Source organism: Hermetia illucens, chromosome 6 (genome assembly GCF_905115235.1).
Source record: "Hermetia illucens chromosome 6, iHerIll2.2.curated.20191125, whole genome shotgun sequence".
Classification (NCBI taxonomy): Eukaryota; Metazoa; Arthropoda; class Insecta; order Diptera; family Stratiomyidae; genus Hermetia; species Hermetia illucens.
Window position 1 is genome coordinate 64,349,622 of NC_051854.1, and position 23,826 is coordinate 64,373,447.

The 23,826-nt window shown below is 40.4% G+C and overlaps 1 protein-coding gene across 2 annotated transcripts in view; it reads right to left on the minus strand.

Annotated features, from left to right (window-relative positions):
- Positions 1–23,826, minus strand: part of LOC119660164 — a 214,994-nt gene that overhangs the window by 164,536 nt on the left and 26,632 nt on the right. For both annotated transcript variants that reach the window (XM_038068571.1, XM_038068570.1), the window contains exon 2: positions 1,522–1,672. In XM_038068571.1, coding sequence (XP_037924499.1) covers positions 1,522–1,638 — 117 coding nt within the window. In that variant the 5' untranslated portion in view covers positions 1,639–1,672. The remainder of the gene's footprint in view (positions 1–1,521; positions 1,673–23,826) is intronic.

The following is a 23,826-nucleotide window of genomic DNA, read 5'->3' on the forward strand; positions in this document are numbered from 1 at the left end:
CCCAATTTTTAAGTGGGTATGGAGGTTTTCAGTCTTATTATTATTCAATATTGGAAAGGCGCGACCTCCGGATTGTGTGTTTTGCAATGGAGTTGTGGACGACGTCCACCACACTTCTTTTGACAACTTTGTTGAAGAGATGCTGAGGAGTGCTGACAGGTGGAGCCGTGTTGCCCATTACGTTCGGGCCTTTCTCCTTGCTAAGAAGATAGAGCTTGACCACCGGAGGAGTCGGATGGCAGGGGGTTCCTTAAACTGACAGCGCCCTTCCTCCTCTTCCCTCCCGTTGGTGAAAGCAATTCCCTGATTTGAAGGCTTCGCAAGGCGGGGGACTAGCCCGAATTAATGTGACAAACGGTTGCAGGCTAGCTCTCTGACGATGGGGAGGTGTTTAGTTGGTAATCCGACGACTTACCGAACCGGGAGTCCAACACTGTGTGCGTAAATGCCCACCCACCCTACCCCCACAAAAAAAAACATACAATTCCATCCAACAGAAATGTTGACAAAAAGCAAATGACTTTACAGCTCTTTTTAAAATATCAACGTATCATATTCTTATTCCGAATTTTAAACTCGTTTTATTGGAATATCATCATGACCTAAGAAACCTTGAATCGAAATTCTCTGCACCATGTGATCATTATAGCAACCATATGGAACTATCTCAGAGATAACAGATCCTATAAATTATACTGTACGATGACGTTACCGTTTTCAAATTTATCGGCTAAATTTTCTAGTTTTGTGATCTTTTTGTTTTGTCACAGTATCCATGAATTCATTTTTTTACTACCAAAAACCAGATCAATTTGAAAATAAAAGTCACCAAGATCTTCTGAATTTGTTTTTATGACTTCCCTCATTTTTTTCGTTAGATTTTTTTATAAACTATTACAGAAGATTTGTATAATATTAACAAATGCAAACACCAACAGAAACACCAAAATTCCATACAAGGTCGTGCAACATTCCAAGCAACCCACTTTGAATCGTGAGTTCCGAATGAAAATTTAGAATTTTTTTTGTGACTTAAATATCAAATCGTTTGTATAAAATGTAAATTAGCTTCGGTCTCTGAGGATTAGTGTAAGCCAATCTTTTATCTTCTTTGAGTTGAACAATTTGGGTATATTGTTCATCACATGACACAAGGTGGAACTTCCACATTTCAAATATTATAGAATAGTTTCAAATGTGCTTTTATTATCTGATTTCTTTGCTAAGATACACATGGATAATTCATGAATTTGACATTCACTGTTCTTCCTGAAGATTTGATCACCATTTAATTTGAATATCAAATAAAACTATCTCAGACTTACGAATCGTGAATAACTAAGTATTCCTTTGGTTGTAATCTCGAAAAGTATGCACATTTCTTTCATCTACAATGTTATTATAATAATTTCCTTTAAAACGTATTTTTTTATTCTCTGCCCCGCCCCCTTCCCAAATTAGCATTTTTTCCCATTTTACATAAATTTTGCACACTCTTTCGGTTAAAAATTTTCTACTTACCTGTCCAGTTATCGCACTCGCGTCAAGTTCCTCTTCTGTATCTGTATCTGCGACAACATAGATGGTGGATAGTATCCAAACCACCAGAACTGTATGTAGGATCCAACGTGACGTCATTATAAAGTTATTGTGACTCCAAAGCAGTTGACTTCTGTCGGAATGCAAAAAAAACAGGAAGCACTGAATTAGTTAATAATGCACATGTGACTTTATCTCCAACAATGTATTTGACAAAAGGAACGTGAAAAAATTAGATAAGATTTCAGCCAGAAATAGTTTTTTAAAGTGATAGTGCCGAGAGTTAGTTTTTGTTTGAACTTTCATATGATTTTTACGACTGACATTTCGCTTTTAAGAACCTAGTTTTCTCTATTTCGAAATTTTAATTGCTATGGCGGAAATATATCAGAATTTTGGAAGCTGATCAATAAACAACATTGTTTCAGGAAAGTGCAGTTTATATTTTTTTCCTTTGCATAGAAAAAGTGAAACTTTATATGTTTTCCTGTTGCTTCAATGTTTGCTGACCATTGAATAGGAACATACGGTGAATCTGGTCAGGTGAATTTGCGTCGTATTCAAGGATATTTCAAAGAGCTGAAGAGTGTTAAAGACGGTTAGATCAAGATGACGCACGGTTAACTATATCGATTATATGCTAATCGAAACAGAGTTTTTCATCTAGGTTACAACCAGGTATTAAAATGAGTTTAGATATAATAGCGGTACTCAGTACATGCCGAAAAATAGGAAAGCCATGCAAATAAGAAGGTGATTAACTAGAATAATGGACATTTGAGTGAAATATTAAAATTCCATTAATGAAGAACTTACTTCTCCCAGCCCTTTTTAAGGTTTTTTGTAAAACAAAACCAGTTTATTATCTTTCTGCTGACTACTCCTTCTTGCCCCGTGGAACCACCATAAAGTATTACATCACAGAACGGAATTGAACCAATTTAGCTATTTCTCCTATCTTCTATGCGCGTCGTTCGTAACCGCGCTTTCTTCACCTCTTCCGTTTTCCGTAGTTTGCCCTGGATTGATGGGATCATTGAGTCCAATCCTCCTGTGATATTACCTCATTTTCCGGTGTCAGCGCTTCACCTAAAGTATTCACTAGGTTCTTCCGTTCGCCCCTGAATCTCGGACAGTGGAGGAATATGTGCTCTTGGTCCTCGGGGACTCCCTCCTAGTTTGGACAATTGGACGAATTGTCCAATTTGAACCGATAAAGGTACTGGCGATATCCCCCATGTCCCATGAGAAAACTCCCTTAGGGCTGTTTAAAACATGTTGTTTAAAACTGAACTTCGCCGATTCTGATTCGGGCGTAATTTCGCTTCCAGCACTTTGTGATGAGGACCACTTCCGTTTTTTCCTCCACAAGTGCTAGTCCAGCGCTCTCTAGCCAGGCATTAGTAGCACTGATTGCTTTGCAAGAGTATAATTCAGCATTCTTTAGATGCTTTGTGATTACAACCACTACATCTGATTCGGTGGCAGCCTGATCGATGGCTGGCTAATTTCCTATTCCACCAGTAGTTAGGCCTTCTACTGGAGAATAAGCACCGCCTAGGCATGGATGCGTCGCATGTCTTGACGATGCATCTCTCTCCGTGGGACTGCCTGTCTTAGTAAGTTGGCCTAACCACACTTTCAAGAAACTTTTCTCATCCAATGCTTTTGCAGACCAGCCTGATGCCCTGCTCGGGTTTGGGTATGCTGTTTCCCTGGTCTTTTGCTCCCTTCTCAGTTCAAAAATGATTGCGTGGTGATCGCTGCCGGTATTGTTCTCGTTAACGTTCCAGGACATACGTCGTACTAGTGCAGGGCTGACAAATGCCAAGTTTACGATTGAGGAAGACTTCCCTTTGTGAAAGGTGACCTAAACTGAATCCAGCTAAGCAGAAGCCGCTAATAGACTTCGGCCTCTTGTGCTACTCTCCCTGCTTCCCCACTCGAGGGCTCAAGGGTTGGAGTCAGCGGCAATCACAGATGCACTTCGTCCCCTTGCATCGGGAATAAGGTTGTCTAACATGTCTTCAAATTTAAACAATGTGAGACTGGGTGAGCCATAGCAGTTGTACACGTACACATCACTTATTTTCGCCTAAACGAAACCACTGACTTACTGACTCATGGAGCATTGAATAACTTGGCGACCGCCCGCCCATATCGCCGCCTCGCTAGTCTCATGTGTGTGATCCATACACCACGGTCACGGTTTCTGTAAGAGTAGATATTCTCAAATAATATATGCATATATCACGGTATTAATGAGACAAATGTCCACTCGAGTGTCCCATGTGTGTGATCCATACACCACGGTCACGGTTTCTGTAGGGTTAACTTATGATGAAAATTTCCATCTAAGATGCATAAGTAGTCTGGTCAAGTAAGTCCTGAGCGACCCTTCATTGATTGAGGTTTATTTGAATGAACCACATTTTTTTATTGCAGTCAACGCATTCCTGAATTCTGAGCATTTACCATTTCCGGCAATACAGTACAGTAGGCATTTGGGGTCCCTACTACACACCTTCTGTATCGATCGGATCGATCAATGCCGCTGATACATGCCTTCGCAAAGCGTGCAACCATGAGGCACTTGAAGCATCTTTTTAATGAAACCTGACAATTCGAATCTTTCCGGTCGACAATAATTCCTGCGCTGCCTTCACTGGTAGTCGCATTCTGGCCGTTTGGGTATTACCAGAGGTTTTTCTCAAGCTCACAATGGATTCTTCTTCCGACTCCTACAGCTTAAATTGTTTTTTTTAACGCAGTGCACATTTCATTTTTTTACTTTATCAACATCCTTGCACTGTATGTAAACTTATGTTTTTGGGCTCGAACTGTGACATTCTTCACAAGCAAGTTTTTCAATTGGGTGCTAAGACCGTCGGTTTTGCCCAAGCTGGATTGTTTCAGCCCAAACATGAGATCGCTTTTCTGGGTCCTTCATATCTTGGTGACATTTCCACTCAGATCTTTTAGGTCGGGGTCAGATTTCACCTTCTTCATATTCTCCGTGTAAGACAAATTGCCCTTACTGGAGATAATGATTGCCTTTGAGCGCGTTCGCACTTTTGCGTAGTTTTTCATTTTTTTATTAACGACTTTCGTCTAGCCATCGTTTCGTTCCCCTTAGATTGTAGACGCTTGCCTGTGCCCCAAACAACTTTTTACCTTCCGTGTTTTTAGTTCCGTTCTTCCAACTTTTTTCCTCTTAGGCGCCTGCTGATTCCCTAGAAGATGACCGTTTTTCTACCGGACTCTTTTCTTCGCTGGCAGGTCGCTAACATTTTCGTTCGGTGTGACTTGGGTCGCCTGTGACACTATTGGCTTTTCCTTGGGATCTTTTTCCTCTTCCTGCGACCTATTATAGAGGACGCTAATGGCTCTGAGCATATTTTTAATAGATCGGTGCACGTTGCATTTGCCCTTGATGATCTCGGACAGCTTAATTATTTTTGCTCCAAGCTGCTTGAAATGTTAGGGCTTTATTATGTAGGAGTATTGGCAATTAACATATTTTCTGTGTTTTATGTGTTTATATTATATTTCGTTGGCATTGGTGGACATTGAAGAATTGAGGAGCTTCTCCTGAATGGATAAATTTCTTCCCTCTTAGACAAATGAGGTGGGTGTCGAAAACGCCTTAGTCGGGGCAGGGTTTTGCTTCGCTTGAACATCTCCCTCTCCAACTCTAAATCATTTGTAGCATTAAATGCCAAAGTGGTCAAGTTGTTCACCACTGAGGCATTGCAGTCGAGGGATACCGATTGCCGGGAGCCCGCTTGCTCTCTCCTAAAACCCGCCGGTACTGGGGTACCGAGCCCCTGCATCGTAAGTTTCCTCCTTCTCTCTTCTTACATGTTGGTTTTATTTTCTGGGTATCCTTTTCACAGTCATTTTGGTCCATGCAGCAGAGATGAGCAAACACTAGCTCATGCACAGTCTGAAAAGAAAAGTATATGAACGTGTATTTACACATCAATAGGCATGCCCCAATTCTCCAACCAGCAATCTGAAAAAGTCAAGAAGATGGCACTGTATGGTGCATACGCCCCGAAATGCCCTGCATACCGATATCTAATCAAATAAAGTCAATAATAGTATATTACTGTAATTTTTAATAACTTACTGCAAAATCACCTTAAGTTCGTCTTAGAATCACGAAGTATTGCAGCAATATGTATAGGTCACTATACCAAGTTTGGTGGAATGCGCATTATTACTAACAAAGTTATAGTAGGTCAAATTTTGACGCTTCTGCGCAAATTCAAGATTTTGAATGTCAGTATCACGCGAAAGTGGATATTCTCAAATAATATATGCATATATCACGGTATTAATGGGACAAATGTCCACTCGAGTGTTTTTATAAAAGGAACACAAAACTTTTCATACCTGACGCATCCAGCATCTAGTATCCCGGCTTGTTTGTATAACTAAAGTCATTCAATCTTCCTAAATAATTGATTTATTAGAGCCATCACCATCTTGTAACTGATAATGTATCTAAAATAAAACCAAACCTTTCGAAATCTCCCCAATTAGTCGGTCTTTAATAAACAATTTCTAAAGAGTCTTAGCTACTAGAATTACCCTTGACCGTCAACCATCCTCATTTTATCAAACACAGCTCGATTTTATCTTATTGTTCAATTCAGTATTATCGCGCTTTGGTAGCCAGTATCTTCTCATTAACAAGCAGGCGTCGGTCGGTGTCTGCGCTTCCATCATCACTTGGCTACCATCATATGCGCATCAATTTACATAGCGCAACGTTCATAAAGCTCTCCCAAAGTCGCTTGCCATAATTCCTGATAATTTAATGCAAATTATATCTGAACAGAATTCATTAGTTTTTGGATAAAATGTGAACGATATTTGGATACATTTTATTTTGGAAAAAAAAAGTTTTTTTTTGTAAAAAAATGTGAAATAACTTTATTTACATATTTCGCGTTTCAAGAACGTAAAGAGTATTAAATAACTTGGTTCACATCTGGGTTGTCTTTTACCGTCAAGATATTTTGGCTGCCGTCCTACATATTCGCGCACCTGCTGCTAATCAGATACTTAAGTGTTGGAGATTGTCAACATTCATTTAAAATGGAAATGGGAAGTAAAATGAAGATACTTGTTTGGAATTCACTTCTGTCTCTCAAGAACGCTTAACGCTAATTTTAAATTGGGCAAACGGTTCAGAAATGGGGATTATGAAAATGAGTGCTTTCGAGGACAATTTCAATAAGTTTCAACAACTCTCGCAGAAAAATGAAACCAATAAAGTAGATATCGGTATTGGCTGCGAAATTTTATTAAAAAAGCTACAATAAACTCTCTCGATCACTTGTCGAAACTCAAGATACCGATTTCTTTCATTTTTCCCTAAAGTAAATTTCGAAGTGCTATGGTCAACATCTCGTCACGCCGGTCTTACAGATACAAAATCTATCTTAAGTAAGTAAGTCAAACAAAAGAGAAAGTGGTTACTCCATATCGTCAACCTATTGATAATGAAACCAATTTAGATTGAGTGTTCGCACTATTGACGGTGCAAAGGATTGAAGTCAATTAAGTAAGCAGGTTAGATCAAACAGATTTCAGTAGTGCTTTTGGAGTGTGATGTAATTGGCTGCAATTGAAAAATTTAATGGCTCTTGGAGATGCGGTGATGAAAGACTTCCTTATTTTGAGTTATAATATTATATTTGCAATTTTAATTTCTACAAGTACTAAATAGACCGCTAATACCTGCTGTGGATGGTGTTGGATAAGTGAATACTTTATTTGGTAGATACTTTCAAAATATTTATAAATTCAGTTCAAAAGAGGGCACGGTAATTAAATGTACTCCGATGAAATTTGCTATTATAGTGGTTGCAAAATGTATATAGTAACTTAAGATACGGCCTGGAATCCTCACATTATATGCTATATTATGACAAAAATTACTTTGGAAGATTATGAAATTTGCAGCAATGGCAATTAGTGCTTGCATAAAAATTATGTACGATGAGGGGGAATATTTATTTAGTATACTTGATAAGAGGTGACCCAAATAGAGGAATTCAGGGTAACTATTATATCTGAATTCAGTAAGGCATAAAAGGATCTGAGGTTCGCCCCAGAGTCTGTCATTTCCAGAAGGAAAAGAAAATCAAAGTACAAGTTAGAGTGCAGTAAACTGACAATGTGTGTGTATAGCCTGCCATCTACATACAGTTCACCCTGTCAGTTACGCTTGAATAGTCTGCATTTGACGGTAAAGTAGATGGGAGGCTCTGGCCTGTCAGTTTGGACTCTTCAATCGTCTGGTGATCGAATGAAAAATGATTCTGCCAACCGGCCAGACATGTTTGTTTAGGATGTGAGCGATGATTTCATGTTTGTTTAGAGTGTGGGCAAAACTTATATGGGCATCTTTATCACTAATGAACATTTTTGATAAATGTTCACGAACAGAATTATCTCAAATTTGCATCTCAACGTCTTCTGCCTCCAGAGTTGAACTAATTATGTTGCGGTTTGCCGGTATGTGGATGGTGCATTCAGTTCAACTGGTGGGAGGGTACATTGCGGACCCTTCCGGCGTAACCGACAGGCGGAATTGTACGTGGGCGGCGGGCTTTGCCAATGATGAAAAGAAAAAACGGGAGCCGATTCAGTGGAACCGCGGAAGATTAAAGACAACTCCAAACATAGGATACTTCATAATCGATGACGTCAAATCATAATCGGTGAGGTAAATCATAATCGATGACGTCAGAGACATTAGAACTCTCTAAGTATGAAACAGACAAGATGGAGCTGTTGGAGAAGTAAATCATTGAATTGAAGACATTAAAGACCGACGTAAGAGTTGCAAAGCAAACAAAACCCACCGAATGGATAGGGAAACATAATCAACCATTATACAGCACCATTTCCTAATAATATACCCCCGGAGACAAGGGGTATGCATCGGAACAGAATACCACTGGCTTCAGCAAAGACAGGTACTGCAGCATTAAAAGCTACAAAAGCATCAAAAGTGCAGCGGCATCTAGAAACTCAACAGAACAGATAAGTCGTGAATCCTAGATTACTAGACCCCTAATGCAAATTTTTACAATAATAAGGACCCAATGCAACACGACAAAAGTAATCCTTAAAGAGAGTAACCTCTCTTTCGTTACATTGGTTCCACCGGCAGATAGGGAAACAAATCTTGTTTTAAGAAAATTAAATGATTTTTAATATAATAACAAGGCAATGGCAGATTTTTTTTTCGTTTAGGATTTGACTCCATCGTCAATAAATAATCGAAACAACAGTTGAGAGTAAGGTTTTCATTCATTAAAATTTGCGCTTCGATTCACTGAATACTGCCTTTGGTTGCTGTTGGAACAAAAGCACAAAGCCTCGGTCATGCTGATTAAATTCGTTTGGTTTCCCATGCTTCTAAAACTACCGTGTCTTCATGAGGGCTAGAGTTGGCCGACAACAACGCCAACCTCGACTTAACAACCAGATTGCTTTTCCGTATTTTGCTTTCCATACTAGCGCCAAAAATTATTAGTCTTTAAACTCTGATGGAAAAAGAGATTAAGGATCCTCTTTTCTGATTGCTATATGAGTCGAGCAAATGAATCTTAAAATAATTCATTGAAAAATAAATTCATGTCGTCATGAATTGTCTTTCTTCTCAACGAAACGAATTTGAAAGCCCACCATAATATTAAATCTCGAACTACAAACTCATCATTCGGACACCCGAGGAGGTGGAGGTACAATTCTCTACTTACAAAATAAATGTTTCCTCCACAAAATGCAGCTCCGTCCTTCAAAACTTGTTATCGTTACAACCAATGATTCAGTTTTACTCGTCTGCTTCTTATATTGCCTTGACAAATTTTTAGACCCACTTATTCTTTTACAATTAATATAATACCTTAACATGTAGATGTTCTACATCTAAGTAACAATTACTAGTTCTTCCTAAGGATTTCAGTACCAAGCAGCTCTGGAACACCATCCTTTCTTAATCCACAGTTTTTTCACCACTTCAGGAATAAACAATTACGACGGTGTAGTCCTTAGCATCCAAAGACCTGGGACACATATACCAATCTATCTTATAACCTGTGATGGCAAATGGATTTAAACGATGGATCAGAGACCATCGTCGGTGGCAGGAGTGCACCAAGTCGGGAAAGCAATCTGAAAAATCTAAAAATTTAGCGAAATTGACTGTGAAGATCCACTACTAAATATTGAACCTTCACCGAAATGTTCCGCTCATCCCTGTTTGCTTCTCCCTTTGCTAGTCAGGCTCGGGAATGTGGGCGGTGCGCCTTTCACGTGTCCTTACACCGAGGCGTATGTCCGCATCGGAACTTGAAAAACAAACGTTGGATACGGTGGTGGTAAGCATGCGAGCTAAGACTAGAAATAAAAATAAAAAATAACAGCTCGATCGAGCGCGTAATACTCCGGACACGAATGACGCAATCGAGAAGAAAAATCTACAACGGATCATATTTCAAATCGATGTTTCCTAGATATCTGTGATCTCCAACCCTGCCTTAGCATTCTCAGGCCAAAATAGTGTAGAATGCTCCTTCGTATTAATGTCAGTTCCGCTGGGTAGAGAAGAGGAGAGGAAGAGGAAGTCCTTCAATCAAAGATTTTAGCTCTGAGAATTTCTGTTGCAAAAAGTTCACAAGTATACACGGTCCATTGTCACATAGCATAAATCAGGTTATTAGTCGGCCGGAGAAATTTCCACCCTTCCTTTCTGCAGGGACAACCTATCTTATTCCGAGAAAGACCACTGTGCAGGAGTCAGTCATGGAAAGGTTATATTTTATTAGTGGACTCATCGGAGGGCACTACTGGCAACACCTCAGAGCCCATCCGCGTACGGGGAAGCATATCCAGGGTTATTCATTGAGTCCCCTTTGGTTTTGTATGGCACTGAACCTCGTTTCATGGCTACTGAATGAGGCTAGAGGGCATGGCCTACATACTAGGTGCAAGCTGACATGTACATAGATGACATCAAGTTGGATGCTGTTACTGATGACTACCTAAGAAGCCTGTTACGACTAGTAGACATGTTTAGTCGTAATATTCGGATGGAATTTGGACTAGACAATTGTCGATTTCAAAGCATCCGTAAAGGTCACATGACGATCATAGTATTGGTGACTCCCACTTCCAAGCATGATCAACGCAGTAAGTACCTAGGAATTCTCCAAAGGATCGCATGCTCGATTTGGTAATCTAAACAATGCTCTGTTGTCGGAATTTCTGCGACGTGTAAAGTTGGTTCTGAAATCGCATCTCTCAGGGAAAAATAAAATAAGCGCACTGAACATATTCGCTATCCCTGCACCAGCTTATGCTTTCGGAATATCGACGTGGTCAACGCCCGATCTGGAAAATATCCAGCAGCGGATACGTCCTAATTCCGAATGGATTATCCCTATTCTGCCGTGGAGCGGATGCACCTGCCTCATGATATCGCAGGCAAGGGCGTAGTTGACGTGACGGCACAATACCACTGCCAAGTCGAGCCGCTATGCGCTTATATTTACAACAAGTGGCAGGTGAGCCCGTTAACTTGAGCGATTGTCTTTCAATCCTCTGAGTGGGGTGAAGTCAAATCTGGAGCGGATCGATGAATATAAGTCGAAAACAATGTACGTTAAACATGTGAATTGCCTTTGACGGCAATTTGTCGAACAGAAGGCTGCGTGTTGGGGAGCTCTGTGACATTCAGAATGCCAGACAGGCATTATGCTGTATGCAAGGTGATTCGTCAAAACCTTGCATACAAGCATGGGCTGCTAATGAGAGCATGTCCGTTTTAGCGGTATGAGCAATACTCGATAGTTGTGTTTATAGCATGTATGTTGCTATCCCCGTTAATAGCAACATTGAGCATAAATACGTGAAGAAAAAGGTGAGCTATGAGTCATTGACTCGGGAAAAAATAAAGAATCCTGAATTTACGTTGGATTTTACTTCAATATAGTTCGCACTTATGTCGTGTTTGCGATTATATATAAATGGAGCGATTACCACCTGTTGCTACTCTCGCTGCTCCCAGGGCGGAGGTGAGGCAGCGTCCGAGGAGTTGGACGAAACCGTCAGTTAACTTTTTTTTTGGTAAATAAAAGAAATTTAGCGTATCGAGAAGATGATTGTATTCCCATAATGCTACCAGCTATATGTATTGTTACCTAGAGCTCTTGTGGATTCCCTTAATGTCCTGGGATTCTCATATAGTGTGGTGCAAACCATGCGGAAATTAAACATTCTCTGTACGTGATCGATGTTGCGAGGAGTTCTCGACGAATCCTTTCACTAACCACTACGCCGACCAAGGCCCCTTATATTTATTTTTAAGTAGGTAAGATCATCCGAGCCTAAATGTTCGCTAGTATGAGGTGAAATCCGGTATCGTCCGAGATTGTGATAACTCGAAAATAGGAGAATACATGATCAACAATAAAAGCACACAACTCCCTCCCTTTGGGGATATTAAAGCTTCCAGTTCCTCCCAACAAGAAACAAATGTCCATGTGATTCATTTGAGTCGCAATCCTTGACTGAGAGAAATACTTAGCCTGATATATAGTAATTAAAGATTTGGCCATTTTTTCTTTCCATATGGTATTGAAAGATTCGCTATATTGGTTTGTATCCTAAACTAGGGGCTTTTACCAGGTTTCCAGTTCGCCGGACATACTTCAACGGGTTGGCAATGAGCTCAAATGCGGACGGTGAATTAATAAAGTTAGGTTATGTGATGGTATGCTGGCTTCTTTGTTTAAAATGTCAGTGGCGCGGGGGATCGACATGAACTTGTCTAGAAGTAGTGCGATATTTGATCTGCTTAATCCGTCCTGTTTACATGGAGTATGGATCCATGCATTTATCAAGTGATAATCCTCAACCTATTGCCTCACTGATGCCAGATAAGCACCGGCCATGCACATCTAAACACGGAAGGCTATTTCAATTCGCACCCTTTTTCACACAAATTCACTTCCGAGCTCGTTAGTCAGCAATCTCAAACCTGTCTTCCTTTCAATCAAATTCTGCTTTTCATTTTTAGACGATTCCACTTGATTTCAAGATCAACCCTAGTAATAAGTCTCAAAAACTCCGAAAAACTATTTCAAACTACTGCCAGAATAAAAAATTAGCTTTCCGAAAACTGCACCGTGTACCAAACTCGACTCCCATCTAGAACCAGAAACTGTCGATACTCCAACACTTCTGCGAGTCTCCTCCCTTTCACCTTCCTCAGATGCACAATTTTTTAGCTCCTTTCCTCGTCGGCTGCGTCAACAACAAAACCTGCATAGAATTTTTCCATAATTTATATGGATCCGTCCTATCTCGAACCGACTTCATCACAAGAACAAAATCCCCTTAAAATAAATTCGCATTCGCGTATATTTGCACAAGTGTTAAAAATGCATTTAACGAAATCAAAAAAGATAAATGATGGTTTTTGGAATACTACAAAGTTGCTACATTAATATTTGGAAACATTTAAATAAATTTTAGCTTTGTGGATGTGTCAAAAGGTGATAGGGTTTTGCAAATAAAATTATGAAAAAAGGAAATAAATTTGATCAATTTCTAAAAATAAATCTTTTTTTATAAGCGCGTGTCGGTATGGAAATTAGAAAATTGGAAGGTGTGTATTGGAAAAGCTAAACGTCAAAATGTGGATTCAATCAATGCCTTATGACTGGCAACGAGAGATTATTTATCGCATAGATAAACAAGTCGGAAACCGGAAGCTTGTGTAAGAAATTTGCACAAAAGTAACAACTTTGATCTATTAAAGCTCTGTTACTAACAGTGCGTTTTCCACCAAATTTTGCAGTATCATGCTCTGTAGTACAACCTATATTATTGCCAAAGTTGACTATATCAGACTATATTGGGTGAAAAATAAATTTACACCCTTCCCTTTTGCGTAAATGGGGACTATATCACTCATTGCATGCGAGGAGGCCCCACCTTTCTACCAAATTTTGTATCAATCGGAGCAACCGTTCCCGAAATAACGTATGTGACAGACAGTAAATGAATTTTAATAAGGTTTTGTTTAAAAAAAAAAAATATCAGTCGGAGCAGCAATTATGTTGTTGAGTAATGTCTACCGGATATTTTCTGTTGTTTCCCTAGATGGGTAGCCCCATATGCCCAGACTTTTATCGGCCAATGTTCCACGACAAGGAAATTATCTACCATGCATCCTCTTTAACCTGGCATTGGAATGGCCGTGATGTCGATGGCAATGCGGGAGGCACTATCCTCTTTAAGTCTACCCAGCTGCTAGCCTATGCTGACGATAGCAACGTAATTGGAAGAACTACCCGAAATGTACGAATTATCTTCAGGCACGCAGCATGGAAATCAACTAAAAAAAGTAAAGATAGGAAAATACAACTTGGAAACCAAAAAAAAAACACTTCTCCTATCTAGGATCCAAAATCACAACCAATAACAGCTGACGATGAAGTAGGCTGACATTTGTAGAGAACGGACGTGTCTACAAATTGATATTATTAATAAAAATAATTTAAAATTGAAATTAAATTAACTTTTATCAAGAATATAAAAAGATATTTATATTACTTAATTAATAATATATAATTTAAAACTTAATTGAAACTAATTTACTTTGAGTTGTTATCTAAGTTACTTTTCCTTAAAAAGTTTTGACAAAAAATTCGTTTTTTTGGCTTGGCGGGAATGAGCGGCGAGCCGCCGGCGGGTGGCGGACCAGACCCCCACCATAAGGCCTAGGGGCACTCGGATCGGTCGTGGAGTCCGCAACGAGGAGGATCCAGACTTGAAAATAGCCAAAGTGAGGATAGCCAATCTTGAAAGAAGAAATGGCGAGCTGGCGAAGACACTCGAAGATTTGAAAAAGCAAATGACAGTATTGATAAAAAAAAAGGAATGCTTACAGAGCACCTAATGGCTGGGGAGGCGGGCCCGCCGTCTCCAAAGGTAGCCAGAAAAAAGGTTAAGCTATCTTCGACTACTTTTGCAGTCATGGAGGAACCGGGCCGCCTTGAGGGCGAAAAAGTTGTCGAGAGCGAATCTGTCCGTATGGAGGACATAGAGAGCAGTAAAGCAGACGATACGAGAGTCAGCGACAACGGTGGCGATGGAAATGTCCCAGAAGAGGATGCTAACCAGGCAAGTTGCAGTATTGAAGATGGAAAATTGGGTGAGTTTTTGGTCTATGTTTCCAAAAAATTAAAGAAAAAAACAAAACTCAAGAAAAAATGTTAAATAATGTAAAAAATAATGCAAGTACGAGTGAAAATTTAAAAAATGGTCCGATTGGGGATACAGTTAGCACCCGAAATAAAGAAAAGGGGGAAAGGGTGCCCCCCATTAATGTTTATAAATTAGGTGGTAGAGATTTAGCCACTCTACTTAATAGGAGCGCGGGGCTCTCAAATTTTGTTATTAAAAAGACGGGGGCCGAGAGAGCCCAAGTCAAATGTAATAAAATTGCAGACTACAAAAAAGCACGGGAGGTCCTCGAGCGAGTGAAGGCTCCTCACTTCACCTACACTCTAAAGGAAGAGAAGGTGCAAACCTTCCTTCTGAAAGGCTTGGATGCGGAGGAAGAGCCCGATGAGGTGTTCAAAATGCTCCGGGAGACGGGAACTGAGGTCAAGTTCCTCTCAGTGTCACGGTTTAGTATGAGGAGATCCGTTTTGGAAAAGCGAATCCTGCCGCACTTCCTCGTGCAGATAAGCCCGGAGAGCCGGGGAAGCGATCTGATCGGCATCAGGTCGCTTAATTACCAGGCCATTCGTTTTGAGCGCCTGCTAAGGGGCGAAATAGTCCAGTGTCGAAGATGCCAGCGCTATGGTCACTCGGCAGTGAACTGTCAAATGACCTTACGATGTGTAAAGTGCGGGAAAGATCATACCGCAGCTGAATGTTCGCTGACTGAAGCAGATGGCAAGGAAAAAACTTTCTGTGTTAACTGCGGAAGCGGAGGGCATCCGACTTCGTACCGTGGATGTCCTGCATACCGCAATGTTAAGGTCACAAGGCAGCAGGCACCGAGATCGGCCCAAAGAACGAAGGTGTCAGCGGCGTTGGACGGTACCGTCCCTTCGGCACCAATCGTCTCGGGGATCCTATTTGCGGAAGTAGTTCGACAAGGGGGAGCTAAGAAGCCCCAACAAGATGCAAGTGGCGGGATGAACACTATCCTCAATAAAATACTAACCATGTGTGAAAACATGCAGCATACGCTACACGTACACAATATAAAAATAAATAACATAACAGAATATTTACACAAACAGCATGCCCGCTGCTAGGTCTGCAGTCACAGCGGTACCTCTGGATGGTCTCCGGATCATCGCGATTAATGTGAATTCCATCGTAGGAATCCATCGAAGAGCGGAGCTCCTTGATTTCGCTGCCAGACAACAGCCTGACATAGTCTTGATTTCAGAAACCCACCTCAATCCGAGGCATTCGATAACATTCAAGGATTTTGAATTCGTGAGGAACGATAGACGAAATTGTGATGGGGGAGGTGGCACCGGAATACTTGTGGGTCGCCATTATCGTTTCAGGCATATTAATAGGCCTGAATTTGAAACCTTTGAGTGTATCGAAGTCTCATGTATTCTTTTTTCACTGCCTAGAGGAGGGAATTTATACATTCTGTCAGTCTATGCAGTGGGAAACAACCGAGCCAAGTTCAAGGAGGAATTCCATTCTCTGTTTACGATACTCGAACTGAATAGGCTGCATAATTACTAAATTATAGCTGGCGACTTGAATGCTAAGCATACCTCGTGGCTAAACGCCACAAACAATCCCAGAGGGGTATTCCTCAAATCTTGGATAGAGCAATACCAGATAGAGTATAAATGCGAATTATATGGGTCAGAGAGTCCAACCTGGCCCAGGGCAAATTCCTATCTGGATTTGTGCATTGCTGACGCGCGCTTGAATTTTAATTTTAGGAATCCTCAACGGAAACTACAGACTCTTCCTTACGATAGCGACCATAACGCTATTCTTATTGAAGTTCTGTTTGATGGACGAAGAGTTCGCCTTCTGCCGATGGACAGTGGCGTCCACAGGCTGAACTTTAAACAAACAAATTGGAAGAAATTCCAAGAGAGGTTTATTCGGGGATATCGAGAGGAATGCCCACCTCTTGATGGGGAAAACGATAGTACAATTGCACCAGGTGACAGGAACTTGAGCAACGAGGAAATACTTCAGTATCTTCTCAAGCTGGAGAACTTGACGCTGGAAACAATTGAACAAGTCGTCCCTAAAATTAAACCTTGCAATAATATGGAAGGATATGAAACTGCAGCCATAAAACGGTTGAAAAAAGTGAAAAGCCTTCTACTCACTCACGTCAACAAAATCTATCGGAGATATGGGGACTATCATCATCCCATATTGGTTGAGTTCAAATCACTTCTAAAGATCGCGCGGGATCTTATCCGTCAACATTACGTAAATGAAGTGAACTCCCAGTGGCGGGAGAAGTTAAAGGGTATTTCACCAAGCGATCCAGATTCCATGTTTACTAAGATAAATACGTTATTCCGGAAGAAGTCACGAGTAACTGTACCGAGAATTAAAATCAGTGGCAGCGAGATACAACACCTTATTGACTCAGGTATAGACACGAATAGTGTAACTGCTGATGCGCAAGGCAATTACATCGTGATGGATGATGCTCTGAAACTCGAACTTATAGGGGAGCACTTTGAATCGGTGCATCGGCCCAGAACGGACTTAGAGCCAACGCGACTTTCGGAAATTGTAGAACGAGATGTCCACAATTTCAAATATAGCCTGAACGGCACCACAGTTCTCCAATTTAGCTCTGCGTTGCAGGCTGATCTTATACCGAGTGATAATCTGCTTGATTACTTTGTCTCATGTGTAGAGTTAACTTCCATATTCAGAAGAGTAAACAATAGGAGATCATCCGGTATGGATGGCATTCTGAACGTGGTCCTCAGGCATTTACCAGACATTGCCATTCGTAATTATTGCATTTTCTTCAATAATTTATTGAACAATTCCTTCTTTCCAGGACAATGGAAGAAAGCCCGAGTATTCCCGATTTTAAAGAGAGGGAAGGATTCATCCAGCACTCAAAGCTACCGCCCAATCAGTTTGCTGCCTAACATCAGCAAGGTGTTTGAGGTTTTGGTATTGAAAACCTTGAACGGGCACATCAAGAAGAAGGAATTATTGCCGAACGCGCAATTCGGATTTTGATCTGGACATTCGACAATACATGCAATAACGAAGGTAACGTCTGATATTTGCTGGCGGATTAACAATGGTGAGTGCGTAGGCGCTTGCCTTATAGACATGGAGAAAGCCTTTGATACCGTCTGGTTGGATGGACTGATTTTCAGGCTCCTGAAGAATGAGTTTAACAGTCACCTCGTAGCGATGATGTGTAGTATGCTGTATGGCAAGTGCTTTGTCATTACGGACGGAAATCTCACTACTAGCAGAGAATTTCATGTTCTGAATGGACTACAGCAAGGGACAGTGACTGCGCCTACACTTTTTGCGGTATTTGCCGGCGAATTACTCAATTCTTTCGATTTTAATAAATCTCCTAAAAGGTCGTTGGTTGCCTTTGCTGACGATCTGATAGCCTACACGGCGCACAAGAAGGTAACTGAGGTGCAAGTTGAACTTCAGAAGATGTTCAATGATATTAAGTTCTTCATGAACAGTTGGCGGATGAAAATCAATGCGCAAAAGTGTGAAACGATTCTGTTTCGAAATTCCTTGGCGTATGCCAGTAGGTGCGTTAGATACCTGGGTGTGCGTCTTGACGAGCGTCTCCAATTTAACGAGCACGTTAAAGTCGCGCTAGAAAGCGCTCGCAAGGCATTCATGTCTCTTCGAAGACTCTTTTATCCTCCACATCTTAGCCGGAAGGTTAAGATTATTTGTTATCTTACTTTGGTTAGACCGGTGCTCACCTACGGGTGTGCTATCTGGTTTAATTTGAGTGCTAGCCAAATGGAGAAAATAAGGATCTTTGAAAGGAAATGCTGCTTCGTCAAACTATGAGCACTATATAACTAATGAAGTGATGTATGCAGCTGCTGCTGTGCCAAGAATCGACACAGTTATCGTCAGATTGATCGGAATCATATAGTACGATCTGCTTCGCATGGTGAGAACCCTTGGGTTTCGCAGCCGTTCTACACAAATGATGGGTATTTCGAGAAAACTCTCACGACAGGCTTCATTCCTCCCGAAGCGTTCGTGTATCTTGACAGGAATGGTCTAATTCTTGATTCTGCCGGTGATCCGGTTATGTATCATATACATAGACGGGCCACGGACAAAAGGATAGAATACCCCCCGAATTTGACAGTGGGGGCTCCGGGATTCGACTGGAGATACTCCAGAGCGAGAGCAATTGATATTAAGCGGGATGAAAAAGAGAAATCCTGGTACTGGTGGCTGCGGGATGCCGGTTAGCGGTGGCCGTGCTCAGTTCTGCCATTTGTTTCTTGGTGGGGCTTTGTAAATATGTACATATTGAACGGGTGCTGATTTTGTCTCCAGTTGTAACTTATAAATACATACGTTATTATTCTTTGTTTTTTTGTATGGATGTTATTGTAAAAAAAAAGAAAAAATGTATAATAAAAAATATATAATTATGATAGTTTTAAGAACAATAATTTAAGTTAAAAGTATCTTTTGAAGCGATCAAATATTTATTATTACTTTTATATTTCTTTATTTGCCACTAAGGCCAAGTGAATTCTGTCGGGTTTTTGACCATTTCCCGACAACTTATTGTAAAATTAGATTTTTATTTCTTACTGTTTCTCTTCTCTGCCTGTAAATTGTTATTCGAAAACTTTGAGAGCCCACAGTGGCCATTAGATTTAAGTTATTTTTGTTATTTTAAAAGATTGTTTTTTATTGTTCATTTTTCCAATCTATATACTATTGTTACCTATTTCTTAAAAATAAAAATGATTTTAAAAAAACAGCTGACGGTGAAATCTGTGTGGAGTTGCTGGCTTCCAACAGAGCTTATTTCAACCTGTAAAAACTCTTTCGCTCCAATGATGTTAGCTCCAACTGGACAAGACTGTCTCCTTGCCAATCTCTATGTATTCTTCGGAGAGTTGGATGCTTAGCAAGAAAAATTACGAACTTTTAAACGTTCGAGATGAAAATCCACCGAAGAAGTTTTAGCCCCGCAAAGGAGGATAGACGATTCCGTTCCTTATAACACTGAAGAAATTTATAAGCGACACAAAGGTCGAGATTATTGACTTTGGCAGTTTAGAGGCTTTGGAAAGCTCCACAGTTCAAAGAATAAGCAAAAGGATTAACAGCAATCCAGATAATATAAATAGTTTGCTATTTGGAGAGATGGTGAAAATAAATTTAGATTAAGGGCAAACTAGACAGTAATTGAGTTTATTGAGGAAGAGGGAAATTAGTCCTCTTAATATCGATATCTGAACAGTAAAAAAATATTATATATATTCCCCAACAACGGAAAAGCTGGTTTGGTTTTACTGAACAAGCCAAACCGGACAAAATGACAAACACAACAGTAGAAGCAACAGATTACATAATATCTATTGCAGCTTGCGTTAAAAGTTCTTGAATACAATCCTACGCAAAACGTAACAATCTCAGCTTCCAAACCAAATATCAAAGATACAACTGAACTTTTTCGTTACTGATGTGTATACCTCCAGATAGTTTTTTATTGATCACGTTACACATTTAATTTATCTTGGAGCTATCTCTGACAAAATAACAATAGAAGTGAAACCCATAACCATCTATGTAGACCCAGTTCTAGTCGTTACTCTGAAAGTAGTAAAACAGTGACGCAGCTGAAATCTTTAGCCTCTGCAGAACAAACCACAATCCTTGCTAAACGGGTTGAAAGTGAAACAAATATCGTGACCGATGCAAATTAAAACTGAAATTCATGGTGTTTAAGTAGTTCTTGTGCAAAGTATTGGATGAAGTTATGGGGATTAAAAAATAGGCGCATGGGGCTTTGCTTAATTTCGATAGTTTTTGTTGGAGAGTATATTGGATAATTGCAGGTTATTAAAAATAAATTAAGTAGTTTCCAGGCATCTGATACTTGGAATTATTACTTGATAAATCGAGGCAACTAATCAGATGTTAGTGAATATTAGCCTTAGGAGATTTTTTTGATTAGTGGATTGATTATTGTGAAGATAACCTGACATAGACTTCTCATTTCGATCTCAAAATCTTTAGCAAATCAAACCAATGAGGTAGACCTTCCAGGATGAACTTTTAGCCAACATATGCGTGTTATTGAAGCACGAATTATTTTGCGCTAGAATTTTTACTAACTCATATTCACAACAGTTCCATTGACTGTCGTTTATATACAGTAGGCCGCAAAAATATTCGTATCCTAAGCATGTGCAGTAAAAGAGAGCGTATTCCTTCTTACAAACATAAAATATAAACCAATACTGGCCATAAACGGTTCTTTAGGAAGTACGAAAATGTGGGAATTCCTTTTACTGATAAATCGAAGTACATTTTTAGCTGGGAAGGACGAAACCTGTCTGGGCGAAATGTGACGAAGCAGGGAATCCAAAAAAAGCTGATATCGACAGTCAAACGTGATGACCTCGGATATATGGTGTGGGAGTGTATGACCACAGCTGGGATAGGTAGCCCAAAAGTAATAAAGTGTACAATGGATCGCTTTCGATACCTAAGCATTTTACGAAAAAATTGAAACCTATTGATATATCCAACAGGACAATGGACCTATATAATAAGCTGATATCATCCTTAATTCATTAAGTTTCTATTTGAAAGTGGAGTATTTAATTTTCGGACGGACCATTGGGATATCTATACTTTCAATGATAATGGGCATAAATAATTTTGGAGACTTGTTTTCCCCCAACATTGTTATATCATATACTAAAATGATTTTTTTTTTATCTTATTAACTAAAGATAGATTTCACCATTTAAGAATTATGAAAATCTCTCATTTCCTAGTATAACTACTGCCAGCAGATTTTTCTAGCCTCTTAAACAGTACCTAGCTTGAAGTTTAAACCTGAAAAGAATCTATACAATAAAAAAGTAAGAACATCGCTAAGGGCGATCTTAAAACGCTGCAAATGTCTACGAATGAAACGCCTACCACCTGCTCTTATGCCCATTATGGTGATATTAAGGGGACGGCTGCTACAAACTGGTGCGGACTTAGCTGACAAGGTCTACGCAGCATTTCCTTCAACACCAAGCGCAGAAGCAACTTCGGATATAACAACACCTTCGTCTTCAGCGGCAGAAACATGCTTAATGCAGTCAAACAGGAAATTCATTCTGTGTTTTTTTTCGTACGTAGATGTCAGCATCTTGCTTTTCAAGACGTTCACTGTCAAGATGCGAAAGTTTTTGTCCCCAGAGTTAACATCAGTTAGAATTCCTATAGATTTAATTCCGAAGCCATTGTGAATCAGTAGAGAGGTGTTCATATATGGGTTTATTCGCATTCCAAAATCCAAGGACCACGTAAAAAGACAAGGTTAGAACTTTCGGCAGCCAACAGAACACTAATTGACCACCTCAACTTAGATCCTCGATAAAATTTCCCTTGGACATTTATAATAGCAGACTCGGGGTGGATCTTCAGCACGGCTGTCCCTGAGAGTCAAAAAATCACTAAGCACGGTAAATAAATTAACACCATGATTCAAATATGAGTAGCACGTTCATTAAAATGTCCTTGTGTTCCACTGTTGCATTTAATTTAGAAAAAGAATAACGAATGTAGACAATGCGAAGATTATCGCGCACTGAACAACCGGCAGTGGCATTATCTGTCTCATACATAAAAAGGAAAATATCACACAGTGCAGCAATTATAGAGGTATCACGTTGCTGATTACCATCTATAAGATATTCTCCACTATCTTGCTAGGCCGGATAGCCCCATACGCCCAGAACATCATTGACCCATACCAAAGAGGCTTCACTCCAGGCAAATCAGCCACAGATCAGATTTTCTCTTTGCGGCAAGCGATGGAAAAACTGTTGGAATATGGACAACAGGTGCACCATCTATTCATCGACTTTAAAGCCGCCTACGATAGCATAGCCAGGGTAAAACTGTACACGACCATGAGAGAATTCGGTATCCCGACGAAATTAATAAGACTGACTAGGCTGACCCTGACCAATGTGCGAGGCCAGATAAAATAGCAGGATCACTCTCAAGACCATTCGACATCAACAACGGTCTACGATAAGGGGAAGTCCTATCATGCATCCTCTTTAACCTGGCCCTGGAGAAAGTGATCCGTGATGCTGAGGTAAATGCAAGAGGAACGATCCTCTAAGTCCACCCAACTACTGGCCTATGCTGACGATATCGACATCATGAGAAGAAAGACCCGAGACGTACAAACTGCCTTCATCCAGCTCGAGCAGGCGGCGAGAGATCTTGGGCTGCGTATCAATGAAGGCAAGACAAAATATATGATGGCAACGTCAGGATCGAAAGCCAACCAACCAACAACATCAAACCGCACTGGTAAAACAGGAAGAATAAGGATAGGAGAATACAACTTTGAGACCGTTGATAATTTCTCCTATCTAGGGTCGAAAATCACAATCGATAACAGTTACGATGAGGAAATCCGCGTACGGTTGTTGTCAGCCAACAGAGCCTATTTCAGCTTGCAAAAACTGTTCCGCTCGAAACGTCTCAGCATAGGGGCAAAGCTCTTACTGTACAAGACAATGATCTGGCCAGTCCTCATGTATTCCTCGGCGACTTGGGTTCTTAGCAAGAAGAATTGCGAACTCTTGGCCGCCTTCGAGGGAAGAATCCTGCGAAGAATTTTTGGCTCTCTAAATGAGGATGGACGATTCCGTAGCCTACATAACGACGAAATCTATGAGCGATACCATGACCGTCCGGTTGTGGATAAAATCCGGCTCAGTAGGTTACGGTTGGTGGGTCACTTAATCCGTATGGATGAGGATGATCCCACCCGGAGAGTCTATAAGGGCAATATCTATGGTAGAAAAAGGAGACGAGGCAGACCCTGCCTAAGATGGAGCGATGGCGTAGGTCAGGATACCAGACAGCTTTTAGGGATATCGAATTGGTGGACCTCGGCGTAAAACCGGGATGTCTGGAGTTCCTTATTAAGGCAGACCTAGACCGGATACCGGTTGT